This window comes from Strix uralensis, chromosome 1 (assembly GCF_047716275.1).
Source record: "Strix uralensis isolate ZFMK-TIS-50842 chromosome 1, bStrUra1, whole genome shotgun sequence".
Taxonomy (NCBI): domain Eukaryota; kingdom Metazoa; phylum Chordata; class Aves; order Strigiformes; family Strigidae; genus Strix; species Strix uralensis.
Window position 1 is genome coordinate 120,180,875 of NC_133972.1, and position 20,301 is coordinate 120,201,175.

The 20,301-nt window shown below is 40.1% G+C and overlaps 1 protein-coding gene across 16 annotated transcripts in view; it reads left to right on the plus strand.

The window, feature by feature from the left end:
- EPB41L3 (erythrocyte membrane protein band 4.1 like 3) overlaps window positions 1–20,092 on the plus strand; it is a 96,992-nt gene extending 76,900 nt beyond the window's left edge. For 4 of the 16 annotated variants that reach the window (XM_074878705.1, XM_074878706.1, XM_074878715.1 and 1 more), the window contains 10 exons: window positions 3,308–3,361; window positions 5,241–5,276; window positions 5,982–6,173; window positions 11,974–12,096; window positions 12,605–12,997; window positions 14,049–14,180; window positions 14,624–14,722; window positions 15,804–15,884; window positions 16,149–16,265; window positions 17,510–20,092. In XM_074878705.1, coding sequence (XP_074734806.1) covers window positions 3,308–3,361; window positions 5,241–5,276; window positions 5,982–6,173; window positions 11,974–12,096; window positions 12,605–12,997; window positions 14,049–14,180; window positions 14,624–14,722; window positions 15,804–15,884; window positions 16,149–16,259 — 1,221 coding nt within the window. In that variant the 3' untranslated portion in view covers window positions 16,260–16,265; window positions 17,510–20,092. Of the gene's footprint in view, window positions 1–3,307; window positions 3,362–5,240; window positions 5,277–5,443; window positions 5,510–5,981; window positions 6,174–9,394; window positions 9,470–9,885; window positions 9,988–10,731; window positions 11,452–11,973; window positions 12,097–12,604; window positions 12,998–14,048; window positions 14,181–14,623; window positions 14,723–15,803; window positions 15,885–16,148; window positions 16,266–17,509 lie in introns of all 16 variants that reach the window. The other 12 variants (XM_074878708.1, XM_074878722.1, XM_074878723.1 and 9 more) reach the window with 10 other exon arrangements.
- The last annotated feature ends 209 nt before the right edge of the window (window positions 20,093–20,301 follow it).

Below are 20,301 nucleotides of genomic sequence, written 5' to 3' on the forward strand. Positions count from 1 at the left end.
GAAGAGGAGTCCACAATGGTTCTGGGAACTGTGATAATATAACCAGAAGATAATACATACAGAATAATATAATATAACCAGAAGATAATATATCCAGAAGGAATCTGCTTGTTTAAGTAACAGAGTAACTGGCATCTCAGTTTTTGCCTGTGCCTAGTTATTCTGTGTTGACAGAATAAAATAATGAGTTCATTTTTTCCTTGTTTTTCCTTTTTACCCTTCATCTTCAAATGCAGAAATATGGGTTTGCTTTGTATGTAAAAATAACCCAGATCAGATAATCGCAGACCAATTGGCCATTTGTAAAAAGACGCCTTGGTCACTTGATGCTGTTGCAGTAGTTGTCTTCAATAAACCAGCTTGCTCATCTAAACATTTGTGTAATCTGCCACTGTTGGTTTTGTAGGACTTGGTGCAGGATTTCATTTCCTTTTTATGGAAAGCCAAAAGTCACATCAATTTATCTTATAAAAACATTTTCTTTAGATGCTTTTGCCTCTGCGATGCCTAACAACTAAACAATAATGTGCAATTTCTGATAAAAGGCATCCAAAATGTTGCTGTCTCATTTTGAGATAGCATTTAGGTTTCAATTTGCATTAGCTCTGCACTTGAATTAATCTAATAGCAATAACAGCATTAATACAGTGCCAGCTCCAGAGGCAATAACGAGACAGTGTTTATGTAATACATCGGTCTGTTCCTCTTTCAGAAATGAGCACTTCTTTTTGTTAGTAAAGTTAGGAATATTGAGCATAAAAATGTATAAAATAGGCTTTTTAGTGTCGCTCTTTTATGAGGGTGATTACTCTGGCAGTGCTTCCTGGCAGACAACACAGACTTGTGCCTAATCCAGGGGGTATTTCTTGTTCAAAATATTGCATGAAAGTGAATATGTTTTAAACTTGGGCATGTCTGCATTACATTGGCAAAACAAATCACAGCAATTAGGATCACAACTTAGAGGAGGTGCAGCCGCAGCATCTCAGGAGATAGCTGCCTTCCCTTCCTGCTCAATCCCTCTCCTGCCCTCAAGCCCCACCAGCAGCTGCATTGTAGCCCGTCTCAGAGTTGAGCCCGACCTTTCCTACTTCCCACTCCAGAGGAGACCTGCCTTGCTCAGCCTTAATTCGCCATTCCCTGCTCTGCGATAACCCCAGATCTTTATTTCAAGTAACTCAATAATGCTGACTTAACTCCATGGCTGTTGATTGGCTAATTAGCAGACATGTATGTTGCAATAAAGCAAATTTTATGCCTTACTTAGGATTTCATTGCTGTTACAGTAAAAGAAACATTTTTCTTTTCCTCCAGTTCACAAGAGATTGCACACAGTGATGCAGGAGGCTACAGCCAGTATCCTGAACCAATCTCAGACCTTGTTGAGCTCTGTTCTCCCTTGAGCAGTGTATCTGGAGGCAGTCCCTGCAGTCAGAGACAGAATCTCACCCCTTAGATTTCATTAGCTTCTGTGTTTGTACCTTAGCAGCTACTATTTCTATTGGGTTTTCACTAATGTTCCCAACTTCAAGTTCGTAAATGAATCCTATGTGCCAGACTCACACGTTACAGTGCCTTGACACAAATCTTTTAATTCCTTTTAAATGTCCAGATTAGTGAATTCCTCTTTTTTTTTTTTTTTTTTTTGTAAATAGGGGTGACAATGTCTAGATCTTTTTTATATTGCCATGCCTTTACAATTGCTTATAATGTTATAAAGATGTGAGATCCTTCACTAATAAACAATTTTCTAACATTTTAGTGAAAGCAATTTGATCAGCTAGGTTTTGGCACTATACTTTCATTTAAAAATAAAAGTGGTCCATCTAGTGAGTGGTCATTGCTTGAAAAATTGCATGTAACTTATATTCATGCACTTACAAATAGGGCAAAATGCCTGCTTATTCTTCTGCCTGTCATACAAGCAATACAAATTATTCAAAGGAAGGAATGATAGACGACAAAGCAATGAAAAAATATCAGAAAAGCAGTTTTATGAAACATTGGAGTTGTCAGAAAATGACAGAAGATAGGAGATTCAAACACTTGATACTCCATCCACCAGGAGGTTGCTTTTTTCTCTTGTTTCATACTGGTGTGATTTGAGGATGAGATGTATTGTCCTAGATTTAAATTGCCTGCCTGGGTTACTTTAGATTATCTAAGGACCACAGAAAATCATTAATCAAAACCAGAGCTTTCACTGAAGTTAAAACAACTTGAATGTGCCAGTCCGGGGCAGTAGGGAGCACTTTCTTTAATTGCTAGTTTTCCATAAGCTTGCATAACATCAAAAATAGTCATTTGAACTCTCTTCTCAGCCTGTAGTAACCTACACTTGACTCTCTATTTATTAAATCTCAACACTTGTGTTCTCCACTAAAATGTTGTTCATGGTGTCGAGCAAAGCAGGGATAGATCAGTCTGTGCAATGCTGTGCTTTGTTTCATTTTTATCACTTGTACCTAGTAAGTGTTTTTTTTGGCGGGGGAGGGGGAGGAGTTACTTTTCTTTTTTTCCTGCTTTCATCCATATTCTTAAATGGAATGAGAAGTATTTTTGATTCTTTTAATGGCAGTTTTCTTTCTTTTTACTATCATTAACAATATCAGCTGCTCTTTATTGGAACCAAGTGGGATCTGAGCCTTACCATTACTCCACAGACAGACAGTAGATGGGCTGGGGGTATGGTTATTTGAACTCCTTGGTAATGCAGACAGCCTCATGGTGTATAAATGTGGAGACAAGAACAACTTCTGTACAAATGAGGGGCTGAAAGTCAGGTGACTGTTAAAGTAGCCTTTTTTTTTTTTTTTTAAATTATCTTTTCCCCCTCCAGAGAAGAAGTCAACCACCACATTAATCTGTATTGGTTAGAACAAAAATGTGATGAATAATTTTCCTTAAAAAAAAATTATAGGAGGAAAAGTTTGTTTAGAAAATACTAGCTTTTTTTTTTTTCCCAGTTTTTTTAAAGCCACCTGGCTTTCTTAAGAAAAAAAAAAAAATCTGCTATTCAAATAACACATTTCCAGTAATGTTTTGTTTGGCTTATAAATCTGTTCCAGTAAAGCCATATACTGTGTACAGTACGCCTCGAGTCTTCCTCTGAGTCTGTTCTGTTTACTAATATAGCATTTTTATTTTGCTTCTTTGACTTGTGCGTGGTTTGAAAAGCAATGCTAATGCAGTTCACAGGGATGTTGAATTTAACAGTTCCCCGTGTGAGCCGCGTGTACTGATGAGCTGGGTTTATTCTTTATTCCTGCCTTCCTCTTGGGACCCGGTTACTTGTCTAACCAAATAGACTGACAGTGAGCAGACGGATACTGCAGCTGATGGTGAGACCACTGCCACCGAGGTTTGTACAGTCGCCGGCACCCAGTTATGGCAGGGGAGAGCATTTTGCCTCATCTCTTCCCGACCCTGGGCATGAGGGCTAAACAGCATGTCTCCTACGGCAGCTCAGAATCCCTCTCTGCGCGTGTGTGCATGTGCGAGCGTGAGAGTTTTGCTCGCGGAGTTGAGTGTTCAGTGCTCCCTGCGGGTTGTTCTTATTTCTGTGTTTGGTGTGGAAACTGCAAGGCCTCCGTGCTGTGCAGACTGCGGGGCAGCGGCAGCGTCACCCATGCGAACGCTGCCCACCTGGGTGGTCGTGCTGGCCAGATTGTCCCCTGGGTTTTTCTATTTACTTGTCTGCTTTTGTACTCTGCAGCCTGTGTGTGAGAGAGGGGGGCAAAAAGACAGTAAAAAATTTACTGGATAAAGGTATTTCCACATTATGAGTATCTAAGGTTTTCCTTGAATGTAATTTCACGTGTCACCTTCACATATTGCCACCAGTAGTCTAGGTGTTGTTTTCAAAGGAGGAGCATAAAAAATTTATATTTTCTTTGCACTGAGAAGCCTCATATCTACAACATGGTATATAGACTGTGCAGGCAAATTCAACCCTGTGTGACTCCAGTGAAGTGCATATAATGCTTTCATTATTAATATGTTTGCAGCTGCAAACATGAGCTGAATTTGGTCTGACATATGGTAGAAGACAGAGTCTTACCACAAACACAACTGTAGGTTTTCAGTAGGATCTCATTAATATTTCAGACTGTTAAAATTATCATCAAGGAAAAATTCTCTGTATGACACGTCAGGACAATTTGGCCTCAGCTGTAAACAGAATAAATTTGAACTGAGTTAGAAAGTAATCAACAGATTTTCTCATGGGTCATTTGAATAATTAGGACTGTATGAAAAATTAACAATAAAATAGTGGCACGAGCATTAAAAGAATCCAAACGGAGTAACAACATAAAGTCTGTTGAGACGAGTCAGGAGTACAAAATGCTTTGAAGTGCCTCTTTTACTCTATAGCTTCAGGCTTCGAGCCCTACAGAAAGTAAAACATAATCCTAAACCCGTGACATTTAAAATGTTCAGTTTATTACTCAAAAATGCATTATAATCTCCCTAGCTGCCATCTTTATTTTAGGGGAGAAGATTTTGTGAACCTCAATTTGCCTTACGGATACCTGATTTTCAAAACCTGTGGTATACTTGCCATCTGAAAATGCAAGCCTCAGAAACGGGGCTGCTTGGGCAGTCCTTATTGCATTGCTTCTGAAAACGTGAGCTGAAGTGAATGTGATGTGTGTGCCATTTCAGAAGACTGCCATTGCAGAGAGGTCATGAAAGAATATCAGGCTAAATATGAAATGAAATTATATAAAAACAGAAAGGGACGGAGGTTAGGGAAATAGCATTTTAAGCAGATAAAATGTGCTTCATTCTGTAGGAAGTGTTGCAGCTTGTTTACCTATGGTGAGTTTCTGCAAATCTTTGCCTGTGGCCCAGGAGATGTCATATGTTTAACCTCTGGGATTATGGATTTCCAAAGAATTTGCTGTTGCCATTCGGTTCTAAACCAGCTGCAGTCTTGGTGAGAAGGTTCAACTGCTGCTCCCTAAACAGAGATCTGTGAATGTGGAGTGCACCAATATTTATAAAAGGAAAATGTTTCATACGCCTTCGTTCCCAAATAAAAAATTTGAAAAGAGGAGGCTTCCTCTGAGTTAGGGGAACCATGCAAAGTCAGCCAGTGTGTCTACTCTTTCTCTTTAAGCCCTCAACATAGAGAAAATGTGATTTTAACCTAGTGTGTTCCTGTCACCAATTTTTGTAAAGCCTTCAGTCATACAAGTGGGTAAGGTGTTGTTTTCCAATCTTTCTCATGCTGGCAGTCGGATCAAGAGGAGGATGGAGAACTAAAGGCACAGGTACAGAAACGAAAGGCCCGGATGTTGCTCAAGTATCAATGTTGGAGGTGTTCACCTCTCTCAGCATGTTATTGTTGGTTCTCTGTGAAGAAATGTGTAGAAACAGCATTTTGTATCCTTTCAATACTGTGTCCCTTACCTTTCCCTTTCTTTTTCACTTCTTTCAGAATAGTCTGATTAAGCGAATACAGGGTGAAAATGTGTATGTCAAACATAGTAATCTTATGTTAGAGGTTGGTATTGGTATATACCAGTGCATGTCCGTACATGTGTGTTAGCTTTAGTGGTAAACTGTGAATCTGCACTATGATGCATGAACTGTGTATTCCCACCTGCTAATAAATTAAATAGATATTTTTTCCTCAGATTATGATGACTCCTCCTCTAACTATAAATATAGATATATGCGTGTGCGTATATGTGTGTGCATCCACGCGCATATGTATGTTTGTTTGAAGCCTCTTTATCAGGTGTAAATTATAGCGGTATGGATAAGCTCTTTAAGAGTATATTTATACTCACAGATATGCTATTCTGTTATCTTTCAAAATGCCACATTTTCACAGAGTGTTGTGTCAGTGCTGTGCTCCCCGGCTCCCTGAGATGTTACTTCCCTCTTTACTAACCGAGTTGTGTGTTTTGGCGCTAAAATTTGGTTGGCTTAGGATGTATTACAAACTGCTCTATTCTTTTAAAACTGTCCAGGACCTAGACAAAACCCAGGAAGATCTGATGAAACATCAGACCAATATAAGCGAGCTGAAACGCACCTTCTTGGAAACCTCCACAGAAACAGCTGTGTCTAATGAGTGGGAGAAGAGGCTTTCCACATCTCCCGTTCGGCTTGCAGCAAGGCAGGAGGAAGCTCCTATGATTGAACCACTAGTGCCTGAAGAGGTCAGCGTGAGCTGAAAGGCTTCATTATGTATTTGTCTATTCGTTTTACTTGTAATAGCTCTCAGTCAATTAGAGACTGTACTTAGACGCCATTCCCCACTTACAGGTGCTCCCTTTTCTCAGGACTCAGGCTCTAGCAGCAAAAGGTGCAAGGAGGAGCAGATACTTTTTATATATATGTATATATATACATATATATATATTTAGAGTATGAAATTCACTGTAAGCTGCGTGGCAGAATTGGGTCTCTCTGAGGGTTTAAAACGCACGCTTTGTTACAGGTTCGCTGAGCTTGAGGGAGTCCAGCCATGCATGAAAGAAACCGTGAAGGTGATGGAGAGGAAATTTAAGTAATGGTGACTGGTTGGGAGCAGGAGTGTAGTGGCATGGATAGGGGTATGGTACCAAACTTGACAAGAAAATACAGGACAAAGGGCAAAACTCTTTCAGTCTTTGAAGACAGGGAAGAAATAATGATGATAATTAGACCTGCTTGGCCAGTTCCATAAGGGAACTGATAGTTGCTGCAGTCTGCTGGATACTGTTTCGTTGAAGGCCCAGTGCAGATGCTAAGCATGTGCATTTTCATGTGCATGCATGAAAAAATCTTGCTTACTGTGCAGTCTTGAAGTATTTGTAGGAAACATGCCAATTAAAAATCTGCCTTTCATTTAGTTTGTGGGTAGGCAAGGAGATGTAGAGGTAACAATGTAACATTGTGTTGCTGTAATCTTCAAAAAAGGCAGAGAGCCTTGGTTTAAATCCAGTGGAGCAAAAGGAAATGCTTGTGTGGTCTGCATGAAAATTTATTTTTTTATTCTATTGTGCATGAATATCTGATTTCTGTCTCATAGGAATCATCTTTATGGTTACCACTTGTTTTTAGCATTACAGACCAATAAACGGTCATAAAATTTGCTTCTGTCCCCCCAGCACTAACATAATGTTGTAAGGAACTCAGCAAAAATTGGCTGGGAAGTGTAATGCGAAAGAGCCTTCTGCTTTCCCACCTTAGGGGTTGGTGTTGCAGACCCACAGTCCCCAGACCCACTGGGGAAGGGAATCCCTGGGGACACACAGATAGCACATGTCAGCTTCCTCTTAGGGAAAGGCCAAGAAAAAGGCCCCAGTTCCTCTTCTCTTACACTGTACCCATCTAACCAGTGGCCGATACAGGCATCAGATATGCATTAGAGTGGCCATCAAGTTGAATTAAAATACCTAAAAAGCAGACTTGGTGCCCAAAGCTTACCTTTTGGAGAGGCCACTGAGGAGTAATAATGTTGCTCCTGCTGTCTTGTTCAGGAATCATAATGGATCCTACAACTGTGTTAGTTTGGTTGTAGTTGAAAATACGGGTTTTCTTTCGTAAAAGTAAAATTTTAAATAAAATGAGCAGGATGCGTTTTACGTATTAAAGATGTAAGGAACTGTTGAAAAGGGAGCAGCTGGCTAGCTGAGCCAGAATCAGAGGAGTGCAGGTGAAGCAAACTTGTATCCCCACCCCAGTTCATTTCATGTCTTTATTACTTTAGAAACTTCACAATAATTTCTAATTAAAATGCACAAGCAGTAGCAAAGCTTTACACAGTTATGTAGGCTTCACCCTGAGGAAACACATCTGAATTTAACCTTTCATTTGGAAAGGAAAAGAGCAAGAGTTATCCTTATCTGGTATCTCTTCTCTTACTGGAAGAGAATTACTCTAAAGCAATGTCCAGTTACTGTATTTTATATGCATCTAAGTAAACTACAGCTGTCCCACAGAATCTCATCCAAATGAAGGCATTTCTGTGTAAAAATGCGAGTGGATTTGAGCTATCAGAGCCTAACTCTGAGGTGACTTCTGGCACTAAGGGAACCCTGCTGTACATAACATCTGACCGTCCTTTTTGGTCCCAGTGAGTGGGATGGTTTCAGTTCACGTGTCCTGCTGACAGGAATTTTTCAGGAAAAAAAAGGAAGCCATGCATAGGTCAAAATCAGGACCTTGATGTCTGTGTCTACTAAGAAATGCAGAGGCAGTCAGGATGGAGAGCACGTAGAACCGTGTTATGTAATAGCTTCTCCTAGTCAAAGAACTTACACATTTAACTTAGCATATCCACTTTAAAAATGTATTCAGTGTTGTCACCTGTAGCTCTTTAATATAATAAAACAAGAAGAGAAGGGGCAATGTGCCTTTTCAAAATGTGTGCTTTGAGCATTTGGCACCTATGTGTGTTTAGTCAGTTTGACTTTAAGCCTGTCTAGTCACCGGGTGGTTTCTTACAATAATACGGGTAGTACTTTGTTTTTCTTTAGTTATGAAATATATAGTTTTAAATACCTGCTGTGATGGTGGCCAGATAGCTATAGAACATGAAAGCCATCATATTAACAAACTCCTTGACAATGTTTAGTCTGATCTGGATTGGATTAAAACAGCGCTTTAAACATTAAGAAGTTATGCATCTCATTGCAGTCAGGGAGATGAGCCGTTTCTGCCTTTCTCGCTCGGGTTTCTAGTTTTGTATCTTTCTTTAAATGTCTACCTTTCTTCTTGAGTACATGAAGTATACATATTTAAAACAGTACCCTTTTACCATGTCATGTACATAGGACTTCCATTGGCATGTCTAATGAGGACACTAGCCATTGAAGTGGGTAGAAAGAGTTTGGCAAGAAACCTGCTTTGCTCTGCAGGGGCTTACTTGCTCTGGCCAAGTTAAAAAGGTGGCCAGCCCAGAAGCTGGACTCAAAAGGCTTAGGAAATTGAGTCTTACCGATATTTAAAACTTTCCCCGTTGGTCAAGTTGCAGAGATGCTATTCTCACAGCCATGGGAAGCTACTAGAAGTCCAGAGTGAAGGTGGAGGGGCCAGTTCTAGGCTGTTCGTGGAAGTCATGTAGGTTGGCACCAGACACAGTTAAATGAATAGTAAAAGATGAAATGAACACAGTGCATCCACATCTGGGTGTTATTCAGTTTAGTGGGTTTTGTGCTACACAAATGGTACGCTCATGTCTGCCTTGCATTCATCACAGAGAGACACTGATTTCATTTCTTATTGGAAACCTCTTTGCTGGAAAATTATTCTGTTTAATTCTGTTTCCTAATTTACCATGCACTTAATAATCTGTAGAGATGATGAGCTATTGTAAAGTATAGATGAGCTCTTGTAAAGTATAGTGGACTTTATAGCCTCCATTTACTAAAACCATTTATTCCCCTAACATTAGACCAAAGAAGAAAGAGAAAAATCAGAAAAACTCATATTTTTGCAGAAGGGAGGTACTACATTCCTTGAATTGCAGGTAAAAACAAATAATAATTTCTTGAAATGCAGTCAGACAGGCTGGCAATGATTTGTTATTTTATTATCTTTTTTTCCTTTCCAAGTCCCTCCCTTTTTTTTTTTTTTATTTTATTTTATTATAAGCTTCAGAGAGAGACGTAATCTGGGGGCCAAATTCTGAGGAATGAGTCCCCTCCAGAATTTATGGCTTCCTAACAGACAGTGATTTCTCTGCTAGTTAGAAATCTACTTGCACGGTGCTGTTTGTGGATGTTGTTTGCAGTTGTGCATGCATTTCCAGCATAAGCCTCACTAAGAACATTATGGTGAATGGGGCACTTCTGTCATTAGAATGAATTTCCTTTATATTGTCAAGTGAATTCAGATTATGCTGAGTGATGGTGAACTTTGTATTCTTATTGGTTTTTCTATTAGCCAAGTGTGATAGAGAAGAAGCTACAGGAAGGAGAATCTGCTGGCACTTTGGTTACTTCTCATCAAATCATTATCCAGAAAAGTATCCCATCATCCCTAGAGGTTATTTTTAATTCATTCAATTTTAAACTACCACATTTGCTTAGTTAAATACAGAAGTTATGGTCTTGAGGTCAAATAACTGGATGCTGATCGCATAGACAAAGCAAATCACATAGCATATTTGCATAAGGAGAAAAAAAGATGCTGCATTCAGTTCCATTCAGAATCTTTAGTAGTATGGAGCTTACTGTGTTGTACTGCTCAATTTAAACAGTCCTGGAGGGGGTTGATGTTATTCTAATGAAAACAAGGAAATTTAGTGCAGGCTACAGTTACATACAGATGCATACTATTGTAAAACCTCCTCAACAGTGTGTTTATGACAACTGGGGAACAGTTGAATGGGCTTATTTTGCTTATTTTCGTAATTTGTTTTTGACTGTAGCATTATGAACCATTGCGATACGTGATTTTGAACCTCAGGATGATTCCAATCATCATTTTAAATGATGCACTAAAATGCTGTTCTGTTTCAAATTAATACAGAAATAGTGTGGCGAAAGTAATTTTTTTCTGTCCATGTTGTATGGGCCTCTAAGGGGAGGGAATATGCAAAGAAATCATACTTTGCCTAAGGTGATTCTGTTTGTTTGTTTGATAACTGCTCTAAGAGATACAACGGTAAAAGTTATATGCTTTCAGAAGAGGCAGTGTTGATTTCTTAGAAGTCTTCATACTTTAGTGCTCCTGAAGTACAGATAAACATTTAGATATTCTAATTTAGCTTTTATATCTCAAATATAGGGCACTGAGGATTGGGTTATTATAGACAAAATACCTTCTGAGGTAGTTGATGGTGAATCGAAAAAAAATCTGGCATACAAAGTAGTGACTGTGAGCAGTAAAACTGCCTTTCCACCTGAGATATTAAAATCCAGTACCGTTCTAATGCAGAGCTTTGAGGACTTGGAAAGTGAAATACAATCCAAAGAGGAGAATAAGCAGAAAATGTTCACCCTAGGAAAGTCCTATGATACCGTATCCGGGAAAATTGTAACCATGACAAGTAAAGCTAAAGAGGGTGAGAAAGCAATACAGCCTTCAGTAGAAGCTTTCCAGAAAATGGAAAGGGAAGTGCAAGAATCTGTGAAAATCATTCCGGTAGTGGCCGAGTATGAAATCCTTGAGCCTGTCACTGATGAGAAAGCCAGGCTGGGATCCGATGTGCAGAGCACGAAAAGAAAGCTGTCCGACTCTCTGACACCCATAAAGGAAGCAGAATCTCTGTTGCAAAGTCCTGAAGAGGAGAGTTTGAAAAAGACACTAAAGATGGACCAGGATTTGCAGTTACTGGGAAGCTTGCAGCTTGGCAAAGCAGAAAAACACCTTGGCAGTGAAGCTGTAAAAGCAGGGGCATTTGCCCGGAGAGATAAGAGCCTGTCTGAGTGGAGATATTCCAGAGAACAGCCATTTACCATTGCTACTGCTCACTATGTTACCGAGTCATCTGCGTCAAAAGTAGTGGTAACAAGTGGCTTTGACTTCATGCCACGGTTTAAAGATTAAAGCATGACTTCTTTTAGGCAATCCCCTCACACCACCCTACCTTTCGGTTCTCTTGCTGCCTGGCTTTATGTTGACAGCAGCCAACCCAGCTTATTTTTTTTCCTTCATACTCTGAATCCGTCCCACGGTCTGAAGCAGACATTATATAAGGCTTTCAACCTTTCTGGTTTATTTAAAGATCCATGTTACTGAAATGTAGTATTGCTGCTGTGGCTTGTTAATCAAAGGAAAAAAAAGGTTTGCTTGAACCAGCAAAATGCCAACGCTAACAACTGTGCTTTGTAACTACTGCTTCCTACAGCCATTATGAATTTGCTCTGATTTATTTTCCCATTCTTTTCCTGTTTCCAACCTCTCTGTGCCCCCGCAACCTTCTCTCCCTTTCCTCCGTCTCTGCCTCCGGTTTTGGCAATTAATATGTCTGTGCATGTGGGTCTGCCTTTCTTCTGTGTGTGACTCTACATTTCTTTGTCTATTTAGACTAAACAGTCCACCAGTGAAAAAACCTTGGATGGTTCAGATATCTTCAGTTTAATAGAGTCTGCCAGAAAACCGACTGAGTTCATAGGAGGGGTTACTACTTCTTCACATAGCTGGGCTCAGGTGGCCGTTTGATTCCCTCCATTGTTATAACCGCACACCAATTACTTTTGCTTTTCTTTTGTTTCCTGTTTTTATGCGTAACTCGGAAACGATATAACTAATGCATGTATTAGTGTGCCTTTTCCTTTGTTACAATAGACCACAATAGAAACTTTGCCAAAGAGAAAAGAAAGCCAAAAAAACCCTGGTTTTCTCTCATTTCACTTTATTTTGGTCATTTTGCAGGGTGCTGTATTTTGCCTTTATAAATCTCACACAAAAATACCAACAAGAAAAACATTGACATTTCTCTTCACTTTTAAAAATTGTGATTCTTGCTTTGTTTTTCATCTGTACTGTTCTGATAATGTCCTGAGAACGAAAATTTATACAACGTGAGAGAAATGCATAGGCAAAATGTAATACCCATTTTTTTTATTTACGTTCACAGTACATTAAGCTGAGAAGCCATTACAAGTAGTGTTGCCTGCTTCTGATGCTGAGGGGTTTTTTTCCTCCTTCCCTGCAGAGAATAGACACAACGACATCTCTGGAGATAACTTCTGGTGAAATGAAGCAAGCAGTTCAGCCGCATCAGGATACAGCAAAGAAGGTTGTACAGGAGACTGTAGTTATCGAGGAGAGACACGGAATGGATGTGCATGCAAGCAGGGATCCCACTAAAGTGGCTGGACTTGCGTTGGATGCCCAGGCTGAGGCAGCGTCGGCGGTGGCTGCTGGCGTGAAAGGGAAGGAGGGTTCTGCTGGGACTGAGGGGGCGAAGGAGGAAAAAAGGGAGGAGGCTGGGAAAGCCCTAACCAAACAAGAAGGAGTCGCTGCTGCTGCTTCGTGTGAGCAAGCAAAGGAGCACAGTACAACAGTCCACGTTTCAGAGTCTTTGGAAAGAAAACCTCATTTTGAGGTAACTCATTGATTCAGTCATGTCTGTGCTGAACTGTGAATGCAATAGTGGACTAAGTTATTTCCTGTCATGGAAAGTAATGTGTACCAAGCTTGTATGATTGCATCTTTGCAGCAGGCAGTTTGTTTCTCCTCTTATTTCCTCCTTGTGTGGCACCTGCAAGGCTTGTTGCTGGATTCCATCATTGGCAAAATGCCGTGCATGTTTTACCTGAAAGCGCTTTTCATGCTACAGAGAAAAACCTAATTGGTGGCATTTTATGCAACGGTTAACAAGAATTCAGCTGGCATTCTCTTTGGGAAAGTCCATTAAGATTGGCAAAGTTCATGTGTCCTCAAAGACAGAAAATACATTGTTTTTTCTGTGCTTGGTACAATTGTAAATAAGTGTACTGTGCCTTAAACAACCCAGGTTCCTTATCTTAACCCCATTAGCAGAATTTCAAGAACTATTTGCAGGGGGGTTAAAAAAACCTTGTTCTTGCTTTTTTTTCTATGAGCTTGATGGAAGATTAACCCTGAACAGGACTTGTTCTCTTGGCATTCTAAGAAAATGTAGAATCACAAAATCCCAGAATAGTTGAGATTAGAAGAGACCTCTGGAGGTCATCTGCTCCAGCCCGCCCTGCTCAGGCAGGGCCACCCAGAGCCAGTTGCCCAGGAATGTGTCCAGGCGGCTTTTGAGTATCTCCAAGGATGGAAAATCCACAACCTCTCTGGGCAACCTGTGCCAGTGCTGGGTCACCCTCACAGGGAAACAGTGTTCCCTGATGTTCAGAGCGACCTTCCTGTGGTTGTGCTCATTGCCTCTTACAGTGTTTAGATCTTTTCTGAAGTTTATTTTCATGAAATCCAGGATAGTGCTAAATGTTGCCAGCATTATATACATGTATGTACCACTGTAATGAAGAGAATTTTCTCATTTTATTAAATGCAGAGCACTTTTTAGTTGTTCCCCCTCCTTCTCCCAAGGAAAAAAAAATATTCTGAGAAATCCATAAGCTTTGCTAAATGTTCCAATTCGTTTGTTTTTTTTTTTTTCCCCCACACAGTCGCCAGTTGTGAAGACTGAGACTATCAGTTTCAGTAGTGTTTCTACTGGTGGGGAAAATCTTGAAATTTCAACAAAGGAAGTGCCCGTAGTCCATACAGAAACAAAAACCATTACGTATGAGTCTTCTCAGGTAAGAAATTCTGCACAAACCAAGGTCTAATTTAACATGCTCTTAAGGAACCCATGTTTCTTCACCCATCTTTAAGTGTATGCTTTAGTGTAAACTGTTGTAAGTTGTTCAAGTATTAAATATTAGCATGAGGAGGATGTACATAAGAATAGCTTACCTGAGGGTGACTCTCATGTCCTGGTGTAGGGCCTTTCAAGAACACTGATGAAACTACAGATTTCAAAGCCCCAGCTTCTAATCTGTCCTTCCAGAAGCAAAGGGGAGTCTCCAGATGCAGAGAGAAATACTGACACATGATCACCCTAACAGCAGTTATTTCCCTACCCTTAGATACTCCTTTTGTGAAGAACTGTAGAAGTAGGGAAGTGCAGCCAGTCCAGTTCTTGCCACCCTGTGCTCAGGAGCATGTTTTTGATGATTGGTTTTGTCATTTGGTTCCCTAGGTGGATTGCAGTGCTGACTCAGAACCGGGTGTATTGATGAGTGCACAGACTATCACATCTGAAACCACCAGCACTACAACCACTACACATATCACCAAAGTGAGTCCTCAGAAAACAGGGGGCTTTTTTTTTTTTCCACAAGGGTGTATGTTTTCTTAAGTTCAATTCTATTATTTATTTTAAAACATGTACACATGCTTATGCTCTCTGGACAAAATCCTGTCTGTTTTGGGTACCTGTCTTCATTCACCTGTCTTTGCCTATATTGGCTTCATTAATGCATCATCCAAGGACTTGACAAGAGTCCTGAGTGTCATAAACCCTTAGGGTATGTCTATGCAAGCACAAAACCTTGCTGTGCAGAGACATGTGAGTTAGCTGAAAATACTGCCTAGAACTGGAAGCAGTGTAGCCACGTTGGCATCATACAGTAGCCAGGAAGAAATAATTTGCCTGAGCATGAGGCTTCATTGACAAGCCTTTGAGTCCTGAGCTATTATCCCTGTACGGTGTTGAAAACACATGGTAAATCTTTATCACGTAGTCATAACAGGACATTTAGTCAGCTCGGACACCACAGTTGCGTTGCTGGGTGGTGCCATAAGGAGCTTGCCCATAGCCAGACCAAAAGCTTATAGCTGCACAGACAGATGATGTTGGGTCTTCCAAGTTCCATGATAGCATCAAAGTAACAGTTGCTCCCTAAGCAGAAACCCTCTTAGTGCCATGACAGCTCTCCTACCAATATTCACTTGAGGACGGCAACTTTCTGCGCTGAAATTCACCCTTCAATAGATGAGCTATACAAAGGCCATATCACCCTATATGTCCTTCTGAAGCCTGCAGTTGGACTTAACTAGATCCATTCTTTTCTTCATGGGGTGAATTTACCATAAATACCTGCCAGTTTTGACATACAAACGTCTCTCCTGACATGTGTGCAGACTGACTAGAATCATAAAATTATCTGTGTTGGAAGGACCTGTGGAGGTCATCTAGTCCATTCAGAGCAGGCAACTTCAGAGCTGCTCTGGTTGCAGTTCAGGGTTGTCCCCTCTGTGCGTGCTGTTTGAGATAGTTCAGTCCAGTCCCATCTGGGTTCCTGCACTGATCATTCTCTGGATGAGTAGCAGCATTCTTTAAAGTAAGTTACTGACATGTATTTGTCCCTCCCATCTAGACTGTGAAAGGCGGCATCTCAGAGACAAGAATTGAAAAACGAATAGTCATCACAGGAGATGCAGATATTGATCACGATCAGGTAAAATGTATAAACTGCTAGAGACTACCCTGAAGACTGCCAAAGAGAACATTTCTAAACATTGCTTTAAAAGAAACTAGTCATACTGGCATGCCTTAAATTAAACTGGATTAGTAGTTAAATCAGTGATGGTATAGTTCATATTTTAATCATTTTCCTCATTTGTAAATTGTGTAATATCTCATTAATCTCTCCACCTTGCTACTGATCATGCATGTTCCACCTCCTTTTTGTTTTTGCCCTTCTGTGGTTTCCTTGGGATAGGCGCTGGCTCAGGCAATTAAAGAAGCCAAAGAGCAGCACCCTGACATGTCAGTGACCAAAGTAGTGGTACATAAAGAAACAGAAATCACACCAGAAGATGGGGAGGATTGACCACAGGTAAGAGGACTAGATGATTTTCCTAGGCATTTACTGGGCTGGCATGTTGCAAATGTTGTTTTCCTACCATAATTCACCTCTAACTCTGTGCTTTCTCTCACTGGCATTTGCAAGTTGCATTTGTGCTGGTTATCAGTTCTGGTATTTGAATGTAAACCACATTCAGCTCTAAACATCTTCCTTTTAATGGTGCCAGCTGGAGAAAGAGAAACTACTCATTTGCTTTTGTTGGCTCTCTGGAAAGTCCTCATTGTCCATGCTTTGATATAGTCTAATTTTCTAATTCTGAAGTCAGAAAAATCTATTGTCTGCTTTTATGTCATTTAAGAACAAAAATAATTTGTTCTTAAAGGTATGCATTTTGTTTACAAATGCTAAGGGAAGAACCTACAACTGCTTTTTAAATCTCCTGTGCAGATATGTTGCAAATTAAGCTTTAATTCCTAACTTGCAAAGATACAGTCCAACTTGCTTTTGATTTTTCTTTTAAACCCAGTGAATTAGTGTGTCAGTATTTGGATGTCTTGGCTTTCTTGTATTTGAAAGAACATTTTATGTTTTAAAGCAGCATTGTTTATCAGGGTGAGATGATAATGCAGCTTTTCTTGTGTCAAGCTTTTTTTCAGTAAAGGCATGCTCTCCAACTGTGGCTGGCTAAGCAGACGTCTTAATATTACTATATTTATTCTGTGTGCAAAAACATGTCATGCATACTAACCTGCTATGCAAAAGCTGTTTAATGCCAGCACCATTGCACAAATTGCTTTGAATGATGTATGCAGAAGGTGAAAAAAAGCTGCTTGTCTGATTTGTTTAAATTGGTAGCAGCATTTTATTCTTAAAACAATACATATTCCCTAGCACTTGGTGTAAGTAACAGAGTATAATGCACAGCACCTTTTGAAGCTGTTTTGCTCTCCTGCTTTTGGATATACAGACCCTAAAGAAAACTGAATTTCAGTATCTGTTACTTATTTGGAAGATGGAACCAGTCACTGAGGAGTGAGTAGCTGTGATTCTTGTGGTATTCTGCTAATTGTTTCAGAGACAGCGCAATGTGACTTGCTTAAAAGTCTATTGATGTCACTAATTCTTTCCACTGGCGTCAGTGGACTTTGGATTTGGGCCAAGTTGCATATACTGGGATGATGCCATTTTCAAATAGCTTTTGTTACACGAACAAATTGACAAGATCTCTTTTGCAAATTTGCTTCAAATAATTAACTCACTTCTCTTTCCTACAGGAATAACCTAGATTGCATATGAATCCAGACATGCACACCAGTAGGAATACGAGAGCCTGTACGGAGTCTCAGTTCCAACCTGACTGACTTGTATCTGTCTATGGAAAATTTCAGTACAGAAGAATTGACCTTGACCGTTAATAAAGAAACTGGCAGAGATACCTTCCCATAGAAAGCAATCTGAATCAGCAGCAGTTAAACAATATTGCATGAAGCAACGATAAAATTACAGAGAAGCAGCATTTTTAATTTTCTTAAAATGTCTAAGTTTTCAGCTATACCTGCACGTTCATAAACAATATAAACAGTGATCTCATGTAACACATAAACAGTTCATGCCTTTCACAGTTTATGAAAGTCTAAACAAATTAAAATTTGTTAGGTGGCAAGCCTTTTGTTTACAGATATTGTAAATGAAGATTACCCCCAAAATGCTAGAAGCTGTATAGGTACTGTGTATAATGTTTTACCACACATTAGATGTGCCAATAACACAGTTTATTCAGTAAACAACTTCAATCTTATATTTGTTTCAGCTGGTTTTATTACTGCCCGATAAACGATGATGGATCTTTACTCTTCTCAAAATATTTAAATGCTTACAAAGTGTGCTTTGTATACCTGACTGAATACCTTACGAGGTAGTAATGATTTTAGTATATTAACGATTTTTGTCAGCATTGTTCAGAGTCAGCTTCCAGTCACCCTTCACAGATCCTAACCTTGTAAATTACATGTAGTTATTTTGGAGAAAAAAATCTGTATTTTACTTAGTTTGCAGCATTAGAAAATTATTAATCTGAAATAACCGTGATGGTTTTCTATTGATTTCCCTTTTGTTCTCAGAGGAAAAAAAGGAAAAAAAAAAATCTGTTTGAGAATCTGGTCAGCAATTTACGATCTAGTTCAGAGTCAAGCCTTAACCTGTACAGAACGTCCACTGAAAACTCGTTAGTGTCCAGCTATAATACCCACTGAAGGGATAGCATCCATTACACTGTCAGCTGCATCACAACACATGGTGAATGTATGTTTCTGCATAGTGAAATAAAAGTGGTAAATGCATCCAAAATCGTATTGTTCTGTGTCTAAAAGCACCTAGTGTTCTTTAATATTCAAAATGTTAAGTTACTTTTGTAAACAAGACACCACAGGTTTTACTCATTGGCACAGTAGACACATTTTGTCTTCAGTGGCTGACACTGCACTGTGCAGACAGTTGGAGTTAGCGGAGCATCCAAAGGGTTGACAGTGTTCACCTTTGGGCTTATGATGTTTGCAAAGGAAAAGGAGTATTTGGTTCCTTCTGTTTTCTCTGGTTGTGTACTGTTTCACTGAAGCTAAATGAAGGATTTTGTGGCTGCTTAGAAAGCAAAGACAAGTAGCGCTTGATTCAGATCCACTCTCTTCATGTACTTTTGCTCTGAAACATGGATAAAATCCTCTTCGAAGCAGTACTTACTTATCTGTTCCTTTTTCTTGCTCCTTTGCCACATCTCGTTGACGCTGCCCTGGTAGTTCAAGAGAAATTAATAACAATAAATTCACTCTTCAATATCTATTTCTTTGCAGGATTGAAAGAAATGGGTACAAGCAGACTTTTCAGGACATAAAGGGCCAAATTTGCCCTTCGTTGTTTACACGGGGCTCCCTCACATTGAAGTCAATGGATTTGGCTTCAGTGGAGAGCAGGATTTGACCCAGTGACTTGTTAATAAATGTTTATTTTCTTAATTTAGAAAGAAAAATAGTATATATAGAGCGAGTAACCTGTAGATAATAATTAAAAGTAATATCTCGAGGCTTTTAAAGCTTTGTCCTTAGTCTCTAAAACGTCTTCCTTCCACCAGCCATTCTTCATGCCTTTAATCCAGAGTGCTAACTATGTAACTCCCCCTACCACTGTCATTGCTTACCTCTCGCCTAATGACCGACACAAAGATCACGGTCTGTTGTGATCTTTGATTGACCTCTCCTCCTCCTAGTTCAAGAGCATCTATGTTCTCAGCCCCCTCGGTGACGGTAGGCTCAGCTCTCTGGTGCTGCCAGCGCCCAGCGGCAGCCAGGGGTGGAGGAGGTACTCACCCTGTGTCTCAGCAGGCGGCATGCCAGGTTCTCGCTACTGCATCAGGAGTTTAAAAATAGACTCTGAAGCCATATTGACCTTCCCTCAGGTGCCCCTCATGTTGTCAGCTAAGAAACAGCATTGTATTACCTCAGAGAGATGCGAGGCGATTGCACAGCCTTCTCTCCAGGAGTTAGCGTTATATTTTAGCATGGCTTGAGGAGATTGTACTTTGGTAATACTGCACAGTATGTATGCTGTCTAAAGATACTGTATGGTAAGAAGTTAGTCTCCTTGGAAAGGACACTCACAGCTAAGATATGGCCTAAGCGTATGCGAAGTATGAGGAGATGGGAGTGGACAGGCAAGGACATCTCAGTGCCACTGTTGGCAGTGGACCCTTGTTTGGGGGATGGTTTGGGGGATAGCTTTGGTTGTTGTTAGAAACTGTTTCTTGGGTTGTCTGCCTAATGCTGTGCCACGTGAAATAAAGAACACCTGCCTGTTTCTACCAACCATCTTTCGTCTCTGTCTCTTCTCATTTATTGTTGGTCTTTGTCCAGCTTCTTGACACAAAACGGCTTAGAAACCAAACTATCAAATACTGCGTTACTTGAAAGCACCGTTACCAACACAGACACGAGTACAGGAGACAGCCTCGCTGGTTACAACTGGAGTCACAGCTTCAGCCCCATGAGAACTGGCTGCTCTGCACCATTGAGGTAAG